This window comes from Lampetra planeri, chromosome 76 (assembly GCF_965212315.1).
Source record: "Lampetra planeri chromosome 76, kcLamPlan1.2.h2, whole genome shotgun sequence".
NCBI lineage: Eukaryota > Metazoa > Chordata > Hyperoartia > Petromyzontiformes > Petromyzontidae > Lampetra > Lampetra planeri.
The window spans coordinates 1,348,681-1,368,645 of NC_136181.1; the positions used below are offsets into that span (position 1 = coordinate 1,348,681).

Below are 19,965 nucleotides of genomic sequence, written 5' to 3' on the forward strand. Positions count from 1 at the left end.
CTGGTATAGCTGGGATGTCTGGTTTTTTTGGTTTGTTGTTCCTCTCGCAAGAGATGCGCAGAGAGGAGAGGGTGTTCACGTTTTGAGTTTTAAGCACAAGCGCACATCACGAATGAGCAGTCTGGTTCAAGTCGCGCTCAGTCTTGCAACTCGGCTTGCGAGGGGGCTCGCAAGGGAGCTGGGGCGGATCGTGCCTCGAGGAGAGATGGGACGACGAGGGGTCGTTACAGTGACAGTCTGAGTGCAGTCTGGTTCGAGTCGTGCTCAGTCTCGCAACTCGGCTTGCGACGCAGCGTTGCGACAGAGCATCGCAAGGGAGCTGGGGCGAGTCGTGCCTCGATGAGAGATGGAACGAGGAGGGGTCGTTCGAGTGACAGAAAACTGAGTTCAACCTGGGTCGAGGCTGGGTTCAGCCGTGCTCCAGCTGGTGGAGCGTCTTGAGGGAGCAAACACCGATACCGATGGCAGGTGTCGCTTCTCGCAGAACGAAGTGTCGAGGTGTGGTTAAATGCGAGTGAAGCTGGCAGCTGCACGAACAAAGGAAAGCACGGAGAAGAGAGAGTGACAAGTGACAACAAGCAATCAACCTGTAGAAGGGCGGAAATCGCCAAGCGTCGACCAAGCGAGCATCGAAAAGGACGAGCAGCAGCGGATGAGCAACAAGAGCCATCGTTCATCGCCAGAGCGCTCCAAGCCGGTGAGCACGCACAGCCGCGTCGTCCAGAGCCTGAGCCAACACAGCCTGAAGTAAGGGCGAGTGTCCGTGTGAAGTGGCAGCGATCAAGGAGAGAGCGACGACGATATCATCGCGCACCGCCGAAGGCGAACATCGTGCCGACTCAACAATCATCCAGCAGTGGAGAAGCCTGGAGCTGCCACCAAGAGAGAGAGAGCGCCATCGAATGCGCCGTGTGTTTGATACACACACACACCGACCAACACCTAGTGAGAACAGACAAGACGTTCAGCAGCGACGACGGAATCATCGCGCACCACGTCGGCGAGCGTCGTGCCAACTCGTCGTCCAGCAGTGGAGAGTGAGAGCGCACGAGCAGAGACACGCCCGAGCGAGGGAGCAGCACGGGCTCGCTGCGGCCACGCCCAAGCCAGAGAGAACCTGGCCGCTGTTTGTATATTCCCTCCCACACCCCACAAGCTAACGACACAACTCCCGGCTCTAAGAAATTTTTTTATTAATTTTACAAGGGGACAACGCACACACAACACGCACACGAATAAGACTTTCAAAAAGTTATCTTTGTGTTTCAAAAAGGGTTGCCATTTCAAGGTGGTGCGTTCAATATCAACTGATTGTGCAAAGCAGTTGCTGCCGTCGAGTTACATGGATAAGAAATGTTTGAGTCATTTATTTTCGTTAATTGCATAATCATGCCGATGAATCTATTGACGTATACTTTTGCCTTTGCATATTAGAGTGTCAAATGTTTGTTTAGAATTAAAATTGCTTAACACCAAGTGTTCGAGTGCTTCTTTCCCAGTCCATGCAAAACTGTCTTATTCATAAGAACTGTTACCTGCGATGAGATATGAATTTGGAGACCTAACATAACATAAACACACTAAGACAATCAGTAAATGTTTAATCAAAGATAATCGTTTTATCTCGATTGATACAACTCTGGATAACGAAGCTAAGCCTAATTATCATAGCAGCACACATTAACATAATCGCAAGCATCCGCATAAATTACTACGATTATCTCGTTGATAATCATAATTTATGCATATAATTGTACACATTAACATCATTTATGCGATTTACGCATTCTTCGGAAAATTATTAATTTTTATTAATTTTTATCAAAATTTCATAATCCGGCATAAACAACACACCCCATTCATCTTGTCACACGCAAAACTGCATTCAATTATTGCTTAATTTCCACTTAATTTCTCCTCACACTGTTGATAATTATCCCAATATGTCTTGGGCAATACTGATTTGGAAGCAGCGGGGGTTCACAGAAAGAGTACAGCACATAGGGACACAGTTTGAGTGATCGCTTACCTCTGCACACTTCCCTTGTGCCTGGTTCTTGGTGACAATGAAGTTTGTCATCACAAAAAACGTATTGGGCTCCTGCAGGACATGTGACGAGGCAAAACATTCATAGAGATGGCTTCATCCTTAGTTCAGTGACCACAAAACGTATTAATTGAAGTGCACTCTTACACTTGAAGACACCTATCCAAACAGTAGCTCTTATTTTTGTAACTATGTACTGAGATTGTGCATTCCATGATGTTTTATACGAGTTAAGCTTGATTAATGAGAAAAAACACAGGTTAAAAAATATAGTTCTGAGCGTCAGACACGACACTTAGTGATGCTTTAAATAGTACGGCAGTCACAATACAATGACATCACTTCTCCATCAATGTGGACAAATTACACCAGTGACATTTAGGCTTCTGCCTGTCGATGATGCCTGTGTGTCTCGAGAGACAATTATTTCGTGCCTTACGAGGTCAGCTGTGGAGTTTGTAGTGCCTAAAAATACTTAGTAGGCCAATTCTTGAGTGGCAATCCTTACCACAACCATTGCAAGTGAATGCGGTGGCAGCTCTACAAATGTTTGTTGATTTTTCTTTATGTAACTCCCTGTTGGTCTGCCATGCAGTGTGTCTTTTGCAGACATCTTTGAAGCGCAGGACTGGGAGATCAGTGGGTCGTGTGCCTGATGCCAGCTCGCCGTACAAGACATCCTTGTGTATTCTGCCATCTTGCATGCAGTGCACGTGTCCATGCCATCTCAGTCTCCTTTGATTGAGTAGAGAGTACATGCAGGGAATGTTGACCATGTTGAAAACTGAGGTGTTGGGAATGCGGTCTTGCCATCTGACACCGAGGATGCGCCTGAGACAGCGGTGGTGGAATGTTTTTAGTCGATGTTCTTGACAGGCATAAAGTGAGGGAAAAAAGTATTTTATCCCCTGATGATTGTGTATGTTTGCTCACTTACAAATAAATGATCAGTCTATAATTTTAATGGTAGGCTTATTTGAACAGTGAGGGACAGAATAACAACAACAAAATCCAGAACAACTCATGTCAAAAATGTTATAAATTAATTTGCATTTTAATGAGAGAAATAAGTATTTGACCCCTCTGCAAAACATGACTTAGTACTAGATGGCAAAACCCTTGTTGGCAATCACAGAGGTCAGACGTTTCTTGTGGTTGGCCACCAGGTTTGCACACATCTCAGAAGGGATTTTGTCCCACTCCTCTTTGCTGATCTTCTCCAAGTCATTAAGGTTTCGAGGCTGACGTTTGACAACTCGAACCTTCAGCTCCCTCTACAGATTTTCTATGGGATTAAGGTCTGGAGACTGGCTAGGCCACTCCAGGACCTTAATGTGCTTCTTCTTGAGCCACTCCTTTGTTGCCTTGGCCGTGTGTTTTGGGTCATTGTCATGCTGGAATACCCATCCACGACCCATTTTCTATGCCCTGGCTGAGGGAAGGAGGTTCTCACCCAAGATTTGACGGTACATGGCCCCATCCATCGTCCCTTTGATGCGGTGAAGTTGTCCTGTCCCCTTAGCAGAAAAACACCCCCAAAACATAATGTTTCCACTTCCATGTTTGACGGTGGGGATGGTGTTCTTGGGGTCATAGGCAGCAATACTCCTCCAAACACGGCGAGTTGAGTTGATGCCAAAGAGCTCCATTTTGGTCTCATCTGACCACAACACTTTCATCCAGTTGTCCTCTGAATCATTCAGATGTTCATTGGCAAACTTCAGACGGGCATGTATATGTGCTTTCTTGAGCAGGGGGACCTTGCGGGCGCTGCAGGATTTCAGTCCTTCACGGCGTAGTGTGCTTTTCTGGATTTTATTGTTGTTATTCTGTCTCTCACTGTTCAAATAAACCTACCATTAAATTATAAACTGATCATTTCTTTGTCAGTGGGCAAACGTACAAAATCAGCAGGGGATCAAATACTTTTTTCCCTCACTGTATGTTGTCCAGGACTGAGACCCATAAAGGAGGATGCTGAGGACACAGGCCCGGTTCACCTGTACTTTGGTGTTGAGAGTTAGGGATTTGTTCTCCCATGCTCTTTTTGCCAATCTGAACATAGCTGTAGACGCCTTCCCAATCTGCTTGTCAATCTCTGTAACACGGTACAAGTTGCAGGTGATGGTGGAACCCAAGTTATTACCAATAACAAAGTTATTGTGTGCATTACTAATAACAAAGTTATTGGTAATAATTGTGTGCATGTTATGAAAGTTTACAATTTATGGAAGCAAAATATAAAAAAATATTCAAAATTGACAAACTGAACAAAAATTACAATTTTGCCTATAGTACCTGAGCTTAACTAATAATCTTATCAGGTACATTAACAATACATTGAGGGTAAAGTTATCACTTTAGATCTTTACTGAACCGAAATAATACAGAACCACCAGTACTTCCCTAACCTGCCAGTAAATGATCATGAGCAAACAAGCTGCTAGAAACAAAAGGAAAACAGATAGCGCCAATCTATTCCAAACTTAACTAAGTCACGTAAGTTGAAGAACAAGCGTGAATAAATGCAAGAATTTGTATGAAATACATGCCTTGGGGACAAACATCCATTTTGTAAATTATTTATTGTCTTAATTAACAGCAGAGGTGTTGGAATGTTTTATTTGTAACGTCCCGGCAAATAGGCGTGATTGCGATAGGTGCAAAAACAGGTTTCCTTTGAGAAAAATTAAACAGCTGCTCATTTGGAAAGGCTATCATGTATTATTTTACTTCTGTTGGTGTAACAAAAAAAATGGCACCATTGAAGTTGTGCCACCTTGGGTGGTACCAATATCTGGTCTGGCCCAAGGACTAGGTCGGTGAAGTCCTGAACGGCTTCCAAGGTTCATATTTTTGTGGTCTTTTGGTAAAGTCATGTAGATAGGTTAAAATAAAATAAATAAAAAGTACAACGTTTCGATTGCAACACAAGTGACTACTTGTGTTGCGATCGAAACAAGCGACTGCTTGTGTTGCGATCGAAACGTCGTAGTTTTTTTTTTCTTTGAACCTATCTACGTGAATTTACCTAAAGACCCAAAGAATTAATTTCTGCAGTTACAAAAGCTTTAAGTCAAAATTTAGCTTCCAGGGTATAGCTGCCACTGTTTATGGATGGGGTGTCTCTGAAATCCTGGTCCATAACATTGGTCTTTTTCAGGCTGATTGTCAGGACACAGTTGTTGCAGGCATTGGCAAGCTGGTCGATGAGTGTCTGCAGACCTTGTTCTGTGTGAGCTGTCAGAACGGCATCATCAGCGAATATGAGTTCTCTAATGAGGACTTTTCGGACTTCGGTTTTGGATCTGATGCGGAAAAGGTTGAAGAGTTTGCTATCAGATCTTGTATGGAGAAAGACTCCCTCTTTTGCTGTCCCAAAGGCATGTGTGAGCAGAAGTGAGGAAAATATGCCAAACAGTGTAGGGGCAAGCACGAACCCCTGCTTTACACTGCTGAGCATACAAAATGCCTCCGAGGTGGTGCCGCTGTGCTGTATTGTACCTTTCATGTGGTCATGGAAAGAGGAGATGACTGCCAGCAGCTTGCGTGGGCAGCTGATCACTTTCAGTAGCTTGAAGAGGCCTCCCTTGCTGATTAGGTCAATGCCTTTGTTAGATCAATAAATGCAGGGGCATCCTCTGTTCACGACATTTCTCCTGTTGCTGACGCAAGGAGAAGAGCATGACGATGGTGGACCTTCCTGCTCTGAAGCCACACTGTGCCTCAGGATACGTCTTCTCAGCTAGTATGTGCAACCTGCTGAGGACCACATGGGCAAAGGTTTGCCTCCCGATGCTCAACAGGGAGATGCCGTGGTAGTTATTCCAGTCCCCATGTTCACCCTGTTTTTTTATATCGGGTGAAGATGTTGGAGTATCTCAAGCCTTGAGGCACTGCACCTTCTTTCCAGCACTGGCAGGGACGTTTGTGGAGTTTTGTGAGGATGGCAGATTTCGTATGTTTCAGTACATCATTTGTGATGGTGTCCTGTCCCGTGGACTTGCTGCTGGCTTGTGAGTTGATGGAGTTATCAATTTCCTTCAAGGTTGGGACATTGTCCAGTTCGTGCATGGTTTGGTAGGGGCTTTACAGCAGCAATGGCAGCCTCTGCACACTGTTGCCTCGTGAGTAGAGCTCTGAGTAGTGTTCGACCTATCTAGCCATTTGCTCGTGTTTATCAGTAATGGTGGCCCCTGTGCTGGATTTCAGGGAGGCAGTCCTCCTGATGTTTGGACCAAATGCTGTCTTGATGCCTTCATACATGGCACGGATAGAGGCCAGTTGGATCCTACTGCTGAGGTTCATCCAGTAGTTGGCAAAGCGTCTGGCGGTCGTTTGAGCTGCACTGCGGGCAGCTTTCAGAGTGCTTCATTATCCTGCACTGGGGTTTGCTTGTACTTCAGGAGTGCCGTGCATTTGGCTTGGAGGATGGATTACAATACAGTCAGGTGTTCCTCAAACCAGTCTGTGTTCTGTCTTTGTCTGCTTTTCCGAAGGTGTTGATGGCTGCATTGAAGATGGTGTCTCTGATGAATTCCCACATTGTCTCCATGCTTCCATCTGGTGTTTTGTGTAGGAGCTGCTCAAGGCTATGTTGGAATGCCTGAATGAGCTCTGGGAGGGCGGTCTTGACAGAATTGATGCGTGGGTAGCGATTTTATTTGAGGTGGTGTATCTTTTTGTGGTGCAGTCTGACATTGCTGGATAAAAGTGAGTGATCAGTGTCACAGACTGCACTGTGCTGGCTGCATGTGATGAGTACTGAATTGAGGAGGGCTCGTCTGGTGATGACAATATTCAGTTGGTACCAATGGAGAGACCTTGGATGTCTCCATGGCACTTTATGGCAGGATTTTGTGAGAAAAAATGAGTTGGTGATACAGATATTGTGTATGATCAGAGCTCAAGTAGTCATTGGCCACTAGCGTTCATTTTTCCCATGCCGTGATGGCCAAGGCAAATGGGCCACGCATCATGGTCAGCCCCAACCATTGCGTTGAAGTTTCCCAACAGAAGCACGTGCTCAAAGCTAGGGATTTTGCTAATGATATTGTGAATCTCCTCATTGAACTGGTCATGAGTCTCCAGAGGTGAGTCGAGTGTTGGGCCATAGACGTTCAGGAAGTTTACATGGCCAGAAGCAGTGAGCAGTCTCATCAGTAGAATCTGCTCGGAGCCTGCGGTTGATGGTTTTGTCATGCCAAGGAGTGTTTTTGACGGCGAACCCAATACAATGTCGCCTTGGTTCGTTCTGCTGTTTTGTTTGCCAGTAGAAAGTGTAGTCACTCTCTCATAGTGAGCCACTGTCAGCAAGCCGGGCATCCTGCAGTGCTGCAATATCCACATGGAGTCCAACCAGCTCCCTGTCCATAATTGCGGCCTTGCGGATGTCCTCAATCTGCAATAGATTTTCGGAGAGGCCAGGACACATTGTACGTGCATTCCAGTTTTCAACGTGAAGGGCTGGTATCTTCTTTCCTTTGCTTTTGTCTGGTGCAGGTGTTGCAACCCACTTGTCTGGTGATGAACCATAAGCTCCAAGCACCCATTGGAGCAGGTGAGCCAAAGTGGGAAAGCACCTTATTGGCCGGGAGCTGCCCACCTTGAGGCAGGCGGTTCATATCCATTGGGGTACAATGACCCCTCCCACCGATGATGGGCAAGCCATAGCACCCATTTTCTACGCCAATCTAAAATGAGCTTATAACCCGTGACTGCTACCATCCGTGGTTTTTGACCACGGTAAGGTGGCCTAGAGTGTCCTCTTTCCATTCTTGCACCTCTTGTTGGCGCAAAGCCCAGGTAGGTTTCTATGGAAATCTTGGGTTTCCGGGATGTGCTGCTGTGTCACTAAACCGCCTAAGGGGCCCCCCACTCCTGATTTTCTGTAGGGGGTTACTCCCTTAGCCTTTGACTCTCCAGAGACACTCACAAGGCAGTGATAGGACTGCGTGACCCTGGGAGGGGCCCTTACCAGGTACTTACAGCCAGGCCAGCTGTTCCTGGGACTTGCATGGGGCAGGATCGTCACGCCCTGAGGTAGTTGTCACAAACTACCCGCTACCATAGCACTCTTTGTAATCATCTTTGTAGTGTGACTGCCACACATTTAACACATCACCCAGTGAATAAACAAAAAGGCAGGGTAGTGTACAATGGCCATTGTCACGTGTTTTAATGATCGATATTGCAGACATGTCACAGTGAGGAAATCGATAAGCAGACGATATGTATACTTAGTTTAACTGCCTATTAGCAGAACAAAAAAGTTATATCTTTACCCAACGCATAGCCCCAGGACGTTCTGGGAGTAAAACAATTCGGCAGCTTTGATTCAGGACAATTAGTAGGGTTGGCTATGTACTGTGAGAAAGAAGTTCAGTATACATACAAGCAAACTCTGAACCGTATCTCATTCGCAGAGACAGGTTTGCTGGTAAATTATCCAATGTTAAAAGGTAATTACTTTCTAGTCAAGATATATATGTCCGAGTTTGATCAAATTACGTGAAAAAGAGCTTCATAGCTCATCGGGTTCCTCCAATCTAAATAAGTATTCTGATTATGATTTTGAAGTATGGAAAATTAACTATCTAGGGTGGTTTAACTATAATTGCCAAGCATTTGTCTCTTCTACAGAGAGATGATAAGTGACGGTATCACTTGTTCTCTATTATCTCTTGCCAAATGTTGGGTTGTCTATGGCAGCATATAGTACGGGATAAACCTGTGTGATGTAAGGAAAACGTTTTTAAAAGTTTAGCTGGAAGCACATTATATTTTTTGCGACCTAGAATTGAAATGTATTGCTTACGGTTGGTAGCTCAGCTTATTGAGAGTAAATTTAGCATACTGATGATACTATGTAGTTTATACTTTAGCTTTTTACGTGGTTGTTTAGTTACTGCAGCTACATACTATTAACATTCCTTCCCTTTATTAATGCTACCCCTACCCCCTCCCTTTGATGCTGCTAATCCTGCATAATGCATAGGCATAATATGACTTTGAAAACCCCCCGCTCACCTCCTACGCATTTCATTAATTAGCACTATTCGCATTCCTGCATTTCCCATAAATATGCTAAATTCCTCTTGATATGCAGATTTTTTTGTCAAGGCGCATTTCCCCCCCCCCCTTCCAACCCAGCTTAAATAGACGCTCCAAGCGTGGTGGTGTTTCATTTAGACGCTGTCGCCTCGACAGACCTGGTCTTCACCTGAGGACGGCTGCTTGTGTTGTGGCCGAAACGTCGTGAGAATTATTTTATTATGTTTTATTTTTATTATTTTATTACTTCCCTTCTACGTGACTTTACCGAAAGAACCAAGAAGACTTAAAAGAGTAATTTAGAATGATGATTCAACACTCAATTATTTCCAGTCACTACTCATCGGTGGTCTGTTGCCTCTGTTTTCCAAAAACTTCACTCCTTTATTCCTGGACCTAAGTTGATGGCTCAGTCTATCAAGTTTCCTGCTTCACATATAAATATTGTGGACCACCAAACCACAGATTTATTTTTCTTCTTCTTCCCTCGCACATCTGAACTTTAAAACTTACTCCCATCATCTATTTTCCACAAGTTCTTATAGCCTTGCTCACTTGAATTAGCGACTGAACTCATATCTACGATACCTCCAATAATATTGCTTGCTGCTGGCGCCTTGGTACTTTGAGGCTATGGGACTGCACTTAGCAATCATCATTAAAACATTACTTATGTTATTAATTCGTGCCATTACTTGAAATTATATATTACTACCGTATTTTCCCGCATATAGCCCGCATACGCATATAACCCGCAGACGCATATACCCTGCAAAAATTGCATTTTGTGTTAAACAAATTTCAGATAGCCCGCACCTCCATATATCCCACATGCATTCATATCTTTAATGTCGTCACCGCAGCTTAATTCAACTACATTCCACTATCAATTGTTCAAATCAAACTCATAACGTTCACAAAGAAAACAAACTAACCGGAAACGAGTGAACTTAAAACAGTAAATAAGTAACAAAAGTAAATATCAAATAAATAAGTAACACATAACTGGTAGATAAGTAAGTAAGCGTACTGTTAGGCTTACCAGCATTCGACTTCATCATATGACCGGTAGTTACCCCTGTACAGTTTTAGCACTGGTAGATTGCACACTGCGCAGACAATTGCGGCACTACGGTAACGCCATTGCGTCCTGGCAACCAAGCCATTGTAAGTTTGAAACAAAGCTCATGGTCGCGACTGTATAGTGCTCAACCAATAGCAGCGGCCGAAGGGACTCAGCAATTATAATTCCGGGTCTGGTAGACGCTTGTTAAGGCCCTTCCCATTGTGCAATCCATAGCCTCAGCTGAAACTTTCGCACCCCCCTACAACTACTGAAAGTATTACGGTAAACAAAGTGTGCCCACTTCAAACATTGTCGTTTCATTGTACAAACAATTCGAATCGTTTAAAACGTGATAACATGTGCAATTTTAGTGTGAGTGGCTTATTTAGCAGTGCTTTAGTCAAAGGTAAGTGTTGCATAATGGATAGTCCTACCATGAAAAAATTAAACGAGTTATGACATGTCACACGTGTAAAATAGTTTTGGGATAGCCCGCACCTCCATATACCCTGCAGGGTCTTGTTTTGTTTGTAAAAAGTGGTATACCCCGCGGGTTATATGCGGAAAAATACCGCATTTTACGTAAAAAAATGTTTTTGTCACTTACAAAATGTTAATCTGGCGTGTATGCAATCTCTGTTGGAACCACTGAGACCTGTGGTTCAAATCCTTGTGCTTAAGCCATCAGATTGCTATGAGTTCAGTCACTAATAACTGCGCAAAAGCCATAATTGTATTCGGTTGATATATTTTCGACAAATTCAGTTCTGAGAATGACAAATTCAGTTGTTTTGCTATGTGAAGAACTCTTTGCAGAAGCTATAAATAGATGCACCAGTGTCGATTACGGGCATAGATGTACTTGTGCAATGCCCCCTTCCATAGGCCATTCTCAAACATGGAATGATGTCACACTGCTTTCTGTGACAATGATCAAGGTGTTGGGGTTTCATAACATGACAATATAGAAAATCATAGACTGAATAAGGAAAAAGCTAAATATAAAATTATACATACCTGGTCAGGCACGACGTAGTCGGCCGAGTCGAACGTTCTCACTCCCTCATTGGGGATGTCGACTTTAGCTGTGCCTTTCACTTTCACACGGACAGCGCTGGTCACATCCTCATACTCTCGATAAGCATGTTCAAAACCCACTACATATCTGCAAGCACAAAATAAACACCACACGTATTACTATAATAATTAAGTATGATTAATATCCGGTAAACTCTCAAACCATTTTCCACAAGTGTCCTGCATTGGGATGTTTGATGGTAGTGTATTACCAAATTACGACATCAAAACAGTGATTACCAACTCACCAACAGCACATGCCTGCATCTGTTTGTTCCTCTCCTCCATACAAAAAAAACAATTACTTGTTCGTTTTAATTTAATAATCTTCCCTGGCACCATGCCCTGAATAACACATCACGTTATTATTACCTGACTTTCCCTCCTACATTATCTTCTCTGACCTCATTCTGATTTAATTTTGCGAGTACCGAAGTAAATTATACCCCCAAATTATTGGTGCCGCGGTAGCTAGGAGATGTTATCTCCCTTGCCAGATATACAGGAGGCCATGTATTCAATCCCGATCCAGACGCCTGCTGTATATTTGGAGTTTGAATGTGTCTCTCTCTCCCCGTGGTCACGTGGAATTTTCTCCTGTCCACTGGTTTTTCACTCCACATTTAGAAACATGCGTTTCGAGTATTTGGCCGCTATACATTTCCACATGTTAAAACACTTTGTTGAGCTATTATTTGTGGCAAGGTTGTTACTCAAAAAGCTAAATAGCTCAGTGGACCTTACCTGGACAAATAAAAAAAATAAAGTTTAAATCGTAATAGTTTTGTCACACAGGCAAACACGATTAATGATGATCATGTTACCAAGTTTGACTCATCTCTGCCCAGTACCCCATTATGATTATCGTTCACACAATCATAACATATCTGCCTCCAATCTCCATATCCCTCACATTCCATACGGTTTGAAGTACCTGCTCTATCCCAACCCCGACGCCTGTTGTATATTTGGAGTTTGCATGTCTCTCTTCCTCCCCATGGTCGCGTGGATTTTTTCTCTGGGTCCTCCGGTTTTCCCCTTCACATTTAGAAACGTGCATTTAGACTATTTAATTTGTTTTGCTACTAGGAATGTCCAAATAATGGGCCACGTTGTAAAAGCTGTCAATTGTGGCCAGGTTGCTTTTGAACAATAAGTTCATCCATACCTCAATGGACTTGTCTGGAAGGATGGAATGGTTTAGTTTTATTTGTATGTTTGGGTCATTTATTTACCTTTCTTGTACTGTGCACTACTGTCTGGTTTGTGTATTTATTGTTGTTGTAATGTGCTTACCCGTTGCCCCTACTGAGCTTTATAGCTCATCAGATCAGATTCCTCCTGCAGGCTTAATCAATATTCTTATTGTGATTTGATGGTGTCGTTTAGGTCCTCAGTGGACATGTAGATATTCTTGACACATTTCCACCTGTATTAATTCAATTACCAATTCCCTTGCGTAAAAAAAAATATGGCATGGCAAATCCCTGTCGTTTTGTTTGACACAGCTCAATATGATAGTTTATTTAATTGTGTTATCCTCAGTTATGTTTTGTAATATTCTTGAAACAAAATTAGTGTAACGGTTTTTAAACTAGGACCAATTTAATTGAGTGGACAAACACATTGACCAATGTAGTTATCTAAAAAGGAGAAGGCTGCCGTTTCTGGCATCATGTCTGTGAATGGCTATACTTCTGTAACGCGAGCGTGAATGAGGTTGCTGCTGGACTCTAGCCCAATCACACGACCCGGGTATTGGAGGTGGAGCCAGCGGGGCAGTAAGAGATGAGCGGATCTGACGATCCGGAAGGGAGGAGTCAGGATCACGTGAGAGAGGGGTTATAGGAGGGAGCCCAAAAGAGATCTGGGGATTCGATGGAGTGAAGAGGCGGGACCACGTTGGGTGGCCGCCGCGCCATCAGCCGCGTGGCTGATGGGGCTAGCGGGGTAGCTAGCAGAGTGTGCGGGGCACACGGGGCCAGCGGGGTGGCCAGCAGAGTGTGCGGGGCACACGGGGCTAGCAGGGTGGCTAGCAGAGTGTGCGGGGCACACGGAGCAGTGGTGTGGCTGCAGAGGGTGCTAGCGGAGTGGCTAGCAGGGTGTGCGGGGCACATAGGGCTGGCGGAGTGGCAAGCAGAGCGTGCGTGGCACGCGAGAGGAGACGCTGGTCCCTTGCCGGGACCAGCAGGGTGAAGGGACGAGTGGAAGAGCTGAGGAGGAAGAGGGTGCGCGGGGCGCGAGAGGAGACGACGCTGGTCCGAGGAGAAGGCCAGCGGGGTGCGGAGGTGAAGAACCCGAATAAAGGACGCACGGAGACCTACATTGCCTGCAGAGTCCTTTATTACACTGGAGTCAGAAGTGGAACGAGATGTCAAAACATCTCAAGAAAAAGAAGATACCTGCACCGTCTTCACAAGATGAAGAGGACCTTCCTCCAGCAGTGAGAGTCCCGACCATGGAAGGCATGGGCGACACGTGGCAGTCCACCTTGAATCGCTGCGGGCCGTTCTGCTGGATTTGTCACCCTGGTGGCGCCGGCAACGATGCCGGATTGGCCAGGCGGCGAGCCTGCAAGCGGTGAGCCTTCGAGAGGGGCTGAGCCGTCCGCCATTGGGGCCTGGGCCACGTTTCCCGCCCTCTCCGACACGCGGCAGGGCGCCGCCATCTTGGGTGTGGTCGGGGAGGAACGGCAGGAAGCCGCCATCTTGTCGTCGCCGCGGCGGGAAGCTGCCGCCATCTTGAACATCACGGCGGAGAGGCGGCCGTGCGCTGCCATCTCGGAGGCGCCGCGTGGTGTAGATCCTGCTGCTGAGCTGCTGTTTTGCGGGGAGGAGCCGCAAGGAGAGGACACTGACGCTGCTGCTGCTGGGGCGGGAGAACTCCTGTCCTGGCTCGTGTGCGAGACACCGGAGCAGGTGCGGGAGGACGCCGCGCTCACCGTCCGAGTCCTGCGAGGCGTCTCAAGTCACCACCCTGCCGTCCTCTGCCCGCTGCAGCCCCGGGCGAGTCGTTATGATATGCACCCGGCCTTAACACACACCTCACCCATCTAGCGTGTGCCGGGGGGCAATTGTTGTCATGTCTCGAGCGTGCGGAGCGCGGTTCGGGCTGTGTGTGTGTGTGTTCAGGATGGACGTGCTATCTGCTTGTTTGCTCGGTGTCAATTAGTGTGTGTTGAGGATGGACGAGCTATCTGCTTGTTTGCTCAGTGTCAAATAGTGTGTGTGCGTTGCGGCGTGGAGATGTTATCTTGATGGCGAAGTTAATTATTAACTCGGTTGCGTCGTGTATCCCGCTCTGTTATCATCCCGTGGGTTGCCGTGTGCGACGTGGTTAATTGATAATTTTTTGTTGTTGTTGCTGCAAGGTGTCATGTGTGACATGGTTAATTGGGAAAAAAATAGAATTTTTTTTTGTTGCATGGTACGACTGAGTTAATGGTGTGTCTGCCTGCAGCTCTGCTTGCTATTGTGCATAAATGTACGCTTGTGATCGCGATATGCTGACTGCATGTACTGTATTGACTGTTTTCTGTACGGATACGGAGTGCGGTGCATTGGTTGACCATTGGGTTCGGGATTGTTATTAATTGTGCGTACCTGTTCGGAAATTGGTAAAAATTCGGGGAGGACCCAAAAATGTTGGTCGTATGGGTGTTCATGCACACGAGATTGCGTGTGTGTCAAAGCAAATTGCAAGTGTTGCGAGATGGGGCCGTAAATTGCCACCTAAGGCGTCGCTCTTTCTGTTGATTGCATGCGGCCAGGGGTTGCATTGTGAGTTTGTGTGTGTGAGCAACGTGTCTTGTTCAACTATGGGTAAAAATTCCCCTGATACGACTGCTGTGCGCAGCGAGCTGCGGCTGTGTGTCCTATTGTTGGGGGTTGTTAAAACGTGATGGGGGATGTGTGTTGTGACCCCCAGCAAAGGGCAGCTGGGGTGCACGCACGGGGAAAACTGGCGACGTGTTCGGACGTTGGCCCGCCATTTTCAGCGCGTGCGGGACATTGCGGGGATGCGCTCGGCGCAAGGGGGCCGCCATTTTGTGTGCACGCGGGAAATCGCGGGGATGCGCTTGGCGCAGGGAGCCGCCATTTTGAGCGCGCGGGAAAAAACCTCGGTGGGGCGCTTCGCGCGGGCCTCCACCATTTTGAGTATACACGTCGAGCCGCGGGGATGTGGTTATGGATATCATCCCTTGACTCTCGTGCTGCGCTCTAACTTGTGTGCGTGCATTGCGTGTTGTGCGCAATTGCTGGCGTGTTGGCGCCCATCGGGGTAACAGGAGCGTCGTGGCACGTGGCTGACTAAAGAGGGGCGTGTCATTGCACCAGCATTTGGGACAGAGATGCTGGCTGGGTTCTATTCTGCGGCAAATAATTAATCAGTATATGCCTGCCATTGTTGGGTGGGTGATGCTCGAGTTGTGGTCACACCGACCTATGGCCGATGACTGACCTGACAGCCCGGAGGCGAGACACACCGTGGGTTGTCTCAAACTAATGGGCCGTGTGCTCATATGGCTCGGGGAGTCGTGGTTCAGTTGTGCCGTGGCAGACTGAACCTGGTGTGCCGGGGGCTCACGGGATTCAGGTGTAGAGGTTCCGTTACGTGGCAGCGAACGGGGTGACCTGGCTAGCATGGGGCGGGGATTCCCCTTGCGGGTCCTCCAGCGGGAAGGGCCGCGGACTTGTTCCGCTCTGGGTTAGGACGTTATTGAGTGTATAAGGTAACATTGCCCCGTGGGGAGATCGATGGGGTCTGGCCTTGACAAGGGATGAACCTTCCCTTGTCTGTAAAGTGTCAGACTATAAGACGCTGGGGTGTGTCCATTGGTGGTGGGATAGTACGGGATGGAGCGTGGCTGAGTTGTTGCGATGTGCCATTGTCTCGTCCCCGGAATTGCACTGGCCGAGTGTATGGTCAGTGGACGTTGCTGTGGTTGGACGACCACAGTGAGGGTTAGGGTGAGTTAAATGTTACCGCTGGGGAGCGTGGCTCTCTCCACGCGAGGGTGTGCGGCTGGGGGCTTTGTTGAGAGTGACAGTGGGTACATGCTGTGTACGTGAGATGTCTGTGCTGGTCTTCAAGGGAGGACTGCTGGTGGTCAAGAGCAGGAAAAATTTTCATCGCGTCTATTTTTGGGTATTTATTGGGGTTTTCCTTATGCGGGGCGGATTTACATCATCTCCACTACCCTGGGGCCGGGTGGCTGTCCCTTGCCGGGACCAGCGGGGTGAAGGGACGAGTGGAAGAGCTGAGGAGGAAGAGGGTGCGCGGGGCGCGAGAGGAGACGACGCTGGTCCGAGGAGAAGGCCAGCGGGGTGCGGAGGTGAACAACCCGAATAAAGGACGAACGGAGACCTACATTGCCTGCAGAGTCCTTTATTACACTTCAACCCACTTAGAAAAACCTACACAACATTATTCTCCTCCGTTGTTTCCCATGGCAGGCCCAACATATCACATTATTTTGCATCGCTGAAAATGTTTGGTGTATTTAGTAAAAATATTGGTATAGTTAGGGGGCAATTGCTGCTGAAAATCTTCAGCGGTTTTTTAAACCCCTCTACATCTCTATACATGTGTGACACAATACGTATTGCACGTAACCAATGCAATGTTTAGGCTGTTTATACTATCCTCTTATCCCCTTTTTAATGGGTCCCGAATGGTGTCAACCCACTTAGAAAAACCTACGCAACATTATTTTCCTCCGTTGTTTCCCATGGCAGGCCCAACATATCACAAAATTTTGCATCGCTGAAAATGTTTGGTGTATTTAGTAAAAATATTGGTATAGTTAAGGGGCAATTGCTGCTTAAAATCTTCAGCGGTTTTCTAAACCCCTGCACATCTCTATACATGTGTAGGGGTGTTAGAGAGAGCCCGTTATGCATGGCAGCCTATGGTAAACAAGCACAGTGGGCGGGGCTACGTGAGTGCACGGGCAGGTGCCCTCTACGACGTCCGCGCTTCGGACGTTACGATCCCCCGGGGCCCCACCCCTCAGGGAGGGGGGGGGTATAAAAGGGGAATGTATCGGGGGGCTCGGGAGTGATGTGTTAGCTAAGAAGAGAAGACGGAAGACGTCCTAGATAGAGCCCTGGTCTCCCCCTGGTACGCCGTCCTTATCAGGACCGCGCAGGCTCGAGCCAGTGGCGTGGTACCAGAGCCAGAGCCAGTGCTGGTCTGGACTCTGGGTACCGGGCCCGACTGACCAGTGTCGGGCCAAGATAGCCTCCCCTAGTCCACGAGTGGAGGACTCTGAGGCAGGCTAGGGTTAGCTAGGAGGTGTGTCCTCAGATAGACGGGTGAGGGGGCCGATACCCCCTCAAGTGTGTATGTCACAACGTATGGTGTTAAATAAACCAGTGTGCCTCCAACTATCCGGTGTGAACGAGTCGTGAGCGTTACTACATCTGGCGTCAGAAGTGAAACAAAGTACGAACATGGATACACGCCGGACGACTCGAGTCGGGGTACCAGAGGCAGAAGACACCTCTGCAGTCGGAGGGCCCGACACGGCTGAAGATGCCATCGACCAGCCGGGGCTGGGCGCATCCACGCCACAGCAGCTGGAGGAAGGGGAGCCGTCGACGGAGGGGCTGAGGCAGGCGCACGCGAAGCTGGCCGAGCTGCTGTATGCCGCAGCCGCCATGCTCGACAACATCACGCGGCTGGGGGCTGCGGGACCGCCACGGGGCGACAGCAGCCAACGACCACAGCGCCTTCCCGCCATTTCAACGGGGCAACATTTTGAAACTCCCGCCATCGCCGCAGCTGCTGTTGAGGGCGTGGCCGCTCTAAGAATCGCGTCCAACGGCGGGAGTACAGTACCTGCCGCGTCACCACCTACGGGCGGAACGTCACCACGGGTGCGACCGGCGATGCCATCGCTGCTTCGGGCCGACGCTGAGTCAAGTGAGGGTGACGAGGGAGCGCGATCGTCCTCTGCAGCCGCTGCCTTACATCAGCGACTGCCCCCGCTCAAGGAATTTGTGGGCGAGGATGGCGACTGGGGCGGCTTCCAGCGGCGCTTCCTCGCTCACCAGGAGATGGCACAGTGGACAGACGCTGAGGCTCTCCGCGCGCTGCCAGCACTCCTCGACAGCGACGTCCTCGCCACTCTAACGTCGGCTCCGAAGGAGAGGCGCTCGACGCTGCGGAAGGCGATGCAGGTGCTATCTGCAGTATATGGTCCACCATCGGACTGTCGCCAACTCTTTTACGATCGCCAGCGGGGGACGAAGGAGTCGCCCCTGGCGTACCGCACAAGCCTCCTGGCACTGGCGAAGGAGGCCTTTCCACGAATGGACGACGAGGGTGTCGACGCCATGGTGACAGAGAAGATACTTTTGCTGGCGGACGACTTAGACATCGTCATTGTCGCACAGGACGACGCAGAGATGTGCTCCCTCCAAGCGGCCCGTCTTCTCCACGCAAACCTGTCCTCTCAACGATGGAAGGCCAGCAAGGCAGCGAGCGGGCGTGCCGTCGCTGCGGCCACCCTCCCGGTGGAAGCGGTTTGCGCCATCGACCATCGACGGCAGCACGGAGCGGGAGTGCGGGAGGACCGGGCCGGTTCAAGTTGTCTACAACATCCATCGTCGCCACCAGCGCTTCCACACTGTTACAACTGCGGCATCCGGGGCCACGTCGCCTCGGGGTGCCGCTCTCCTCGGCAGCGCGGGACGACACCTCAACGGGACGCCGGCCCTCGTCACAAGCTCTACCATCATAATCTGGCGAGTCGCGGCACCCCTCATGTTTGGCCCACGCACACGCCCGTCACACACTCAAACACCGCAGCGAAGGGGGGGCCAATATCGCGTACCATGGCACCAACACGCACCGCTCTGGGTACTCACATTGAACCCAGCCAGTGGTCCGTGTTGGCCCATTGGGTTGTAGCCGCGTCGTCGGGGTCGTCGGCCGTTGTGGGTCACATCGATGGGGTCGAGGTGCGCATCCTGGTCGATACAGGGGCATCGGCGACCATTATTTCGGAGTTGATTTATAACATTCTCCCTGCCCAGAGCCGTCCTTTGATGCCTGTTAATGTACCATTCTTTGCTGCTAACGGGGGTTCACTTGGCATCATCGGACAAATTCGAGCCTAGATTTGTGTCGGGGATATTAAATTATCTGGGCCAATTTTTGTTTCCTCCTCGCTGGTGGTTCCGTGCCTGCTGGGGACGGACTTCCTGGCCAAAATGCCGATTAGGATATTAATCGACCAGGGATGCATTGAGCTCCCATCGGGCCGACGCATGGCGTTTCTGCCATCCCCCGCTACGAGCCGGACGGCGTTCGCGACGGTGCCGGCGTTCGTAGATAGAACGGTGCGCGTTCCTCCGGGGGCGCAAATGTTGATTCCCTTGAAACTTCGGCGGCCCTTCGCTAAGGGCATTGGGGCTCAAGGGGTTCTGCTGGGACCGTCTAGGGCCGGGGTCAGTGGACCTAATTTACTCCCGGCCCAGACCATAGTGAGAGGGGAAGGAGAACCCTTCATCGCGGTCCTCAATGTGGGCTCGCAGACGGTGGTGGTCCCACAGGGGACCGTGCTTGCTCACGCAACGCCGGTGCCCTGTGAGGAACCCGTCGCGAGTCATGTCGGCGCTGTCCCTGCACCGCGACCACATTCGGACAGCGATGAAGGGTGGCTCGAGGCGCTTTGCGCGGGATCGACGGACCTGTCAAATTTAGAGCGCCAACT

General features: G+C 48.7%; 1 protein-coding gene across 3 annotated transcripts in view; it reads right to left on the bottom strand.

Annotated features, from left to right (window-relative positions):
• Positions 1–19,965, bottom strand: part of LOC144737965 (P2X purinoceptor 4-like) — a 135,515-nt gene that overhangs the window by 71,170 nt on the left and 44,380 nt on the right. For 2 of the 3 annotated variants that reach the window (XM_078620880.1, XM_078620879.1), the window contains exons 4-5: positions 11,184–11,331; positions 2,030–2,101 (exon numbers count right to left, since the gene is read on the bottom strand). In XM_078620880.1, coding sequence (XP_078477006.1) covers positions 2,030–2,101; positions 11,184–11,331 — 220 coding nt within the window. The remainder of the gene's footprint in view (positions 1–2,029; positions 2,102–11,183; positions 11,332–19,965) is intronic. The other variant, XM_078620881.1, reaches the window with a different exon arrangement.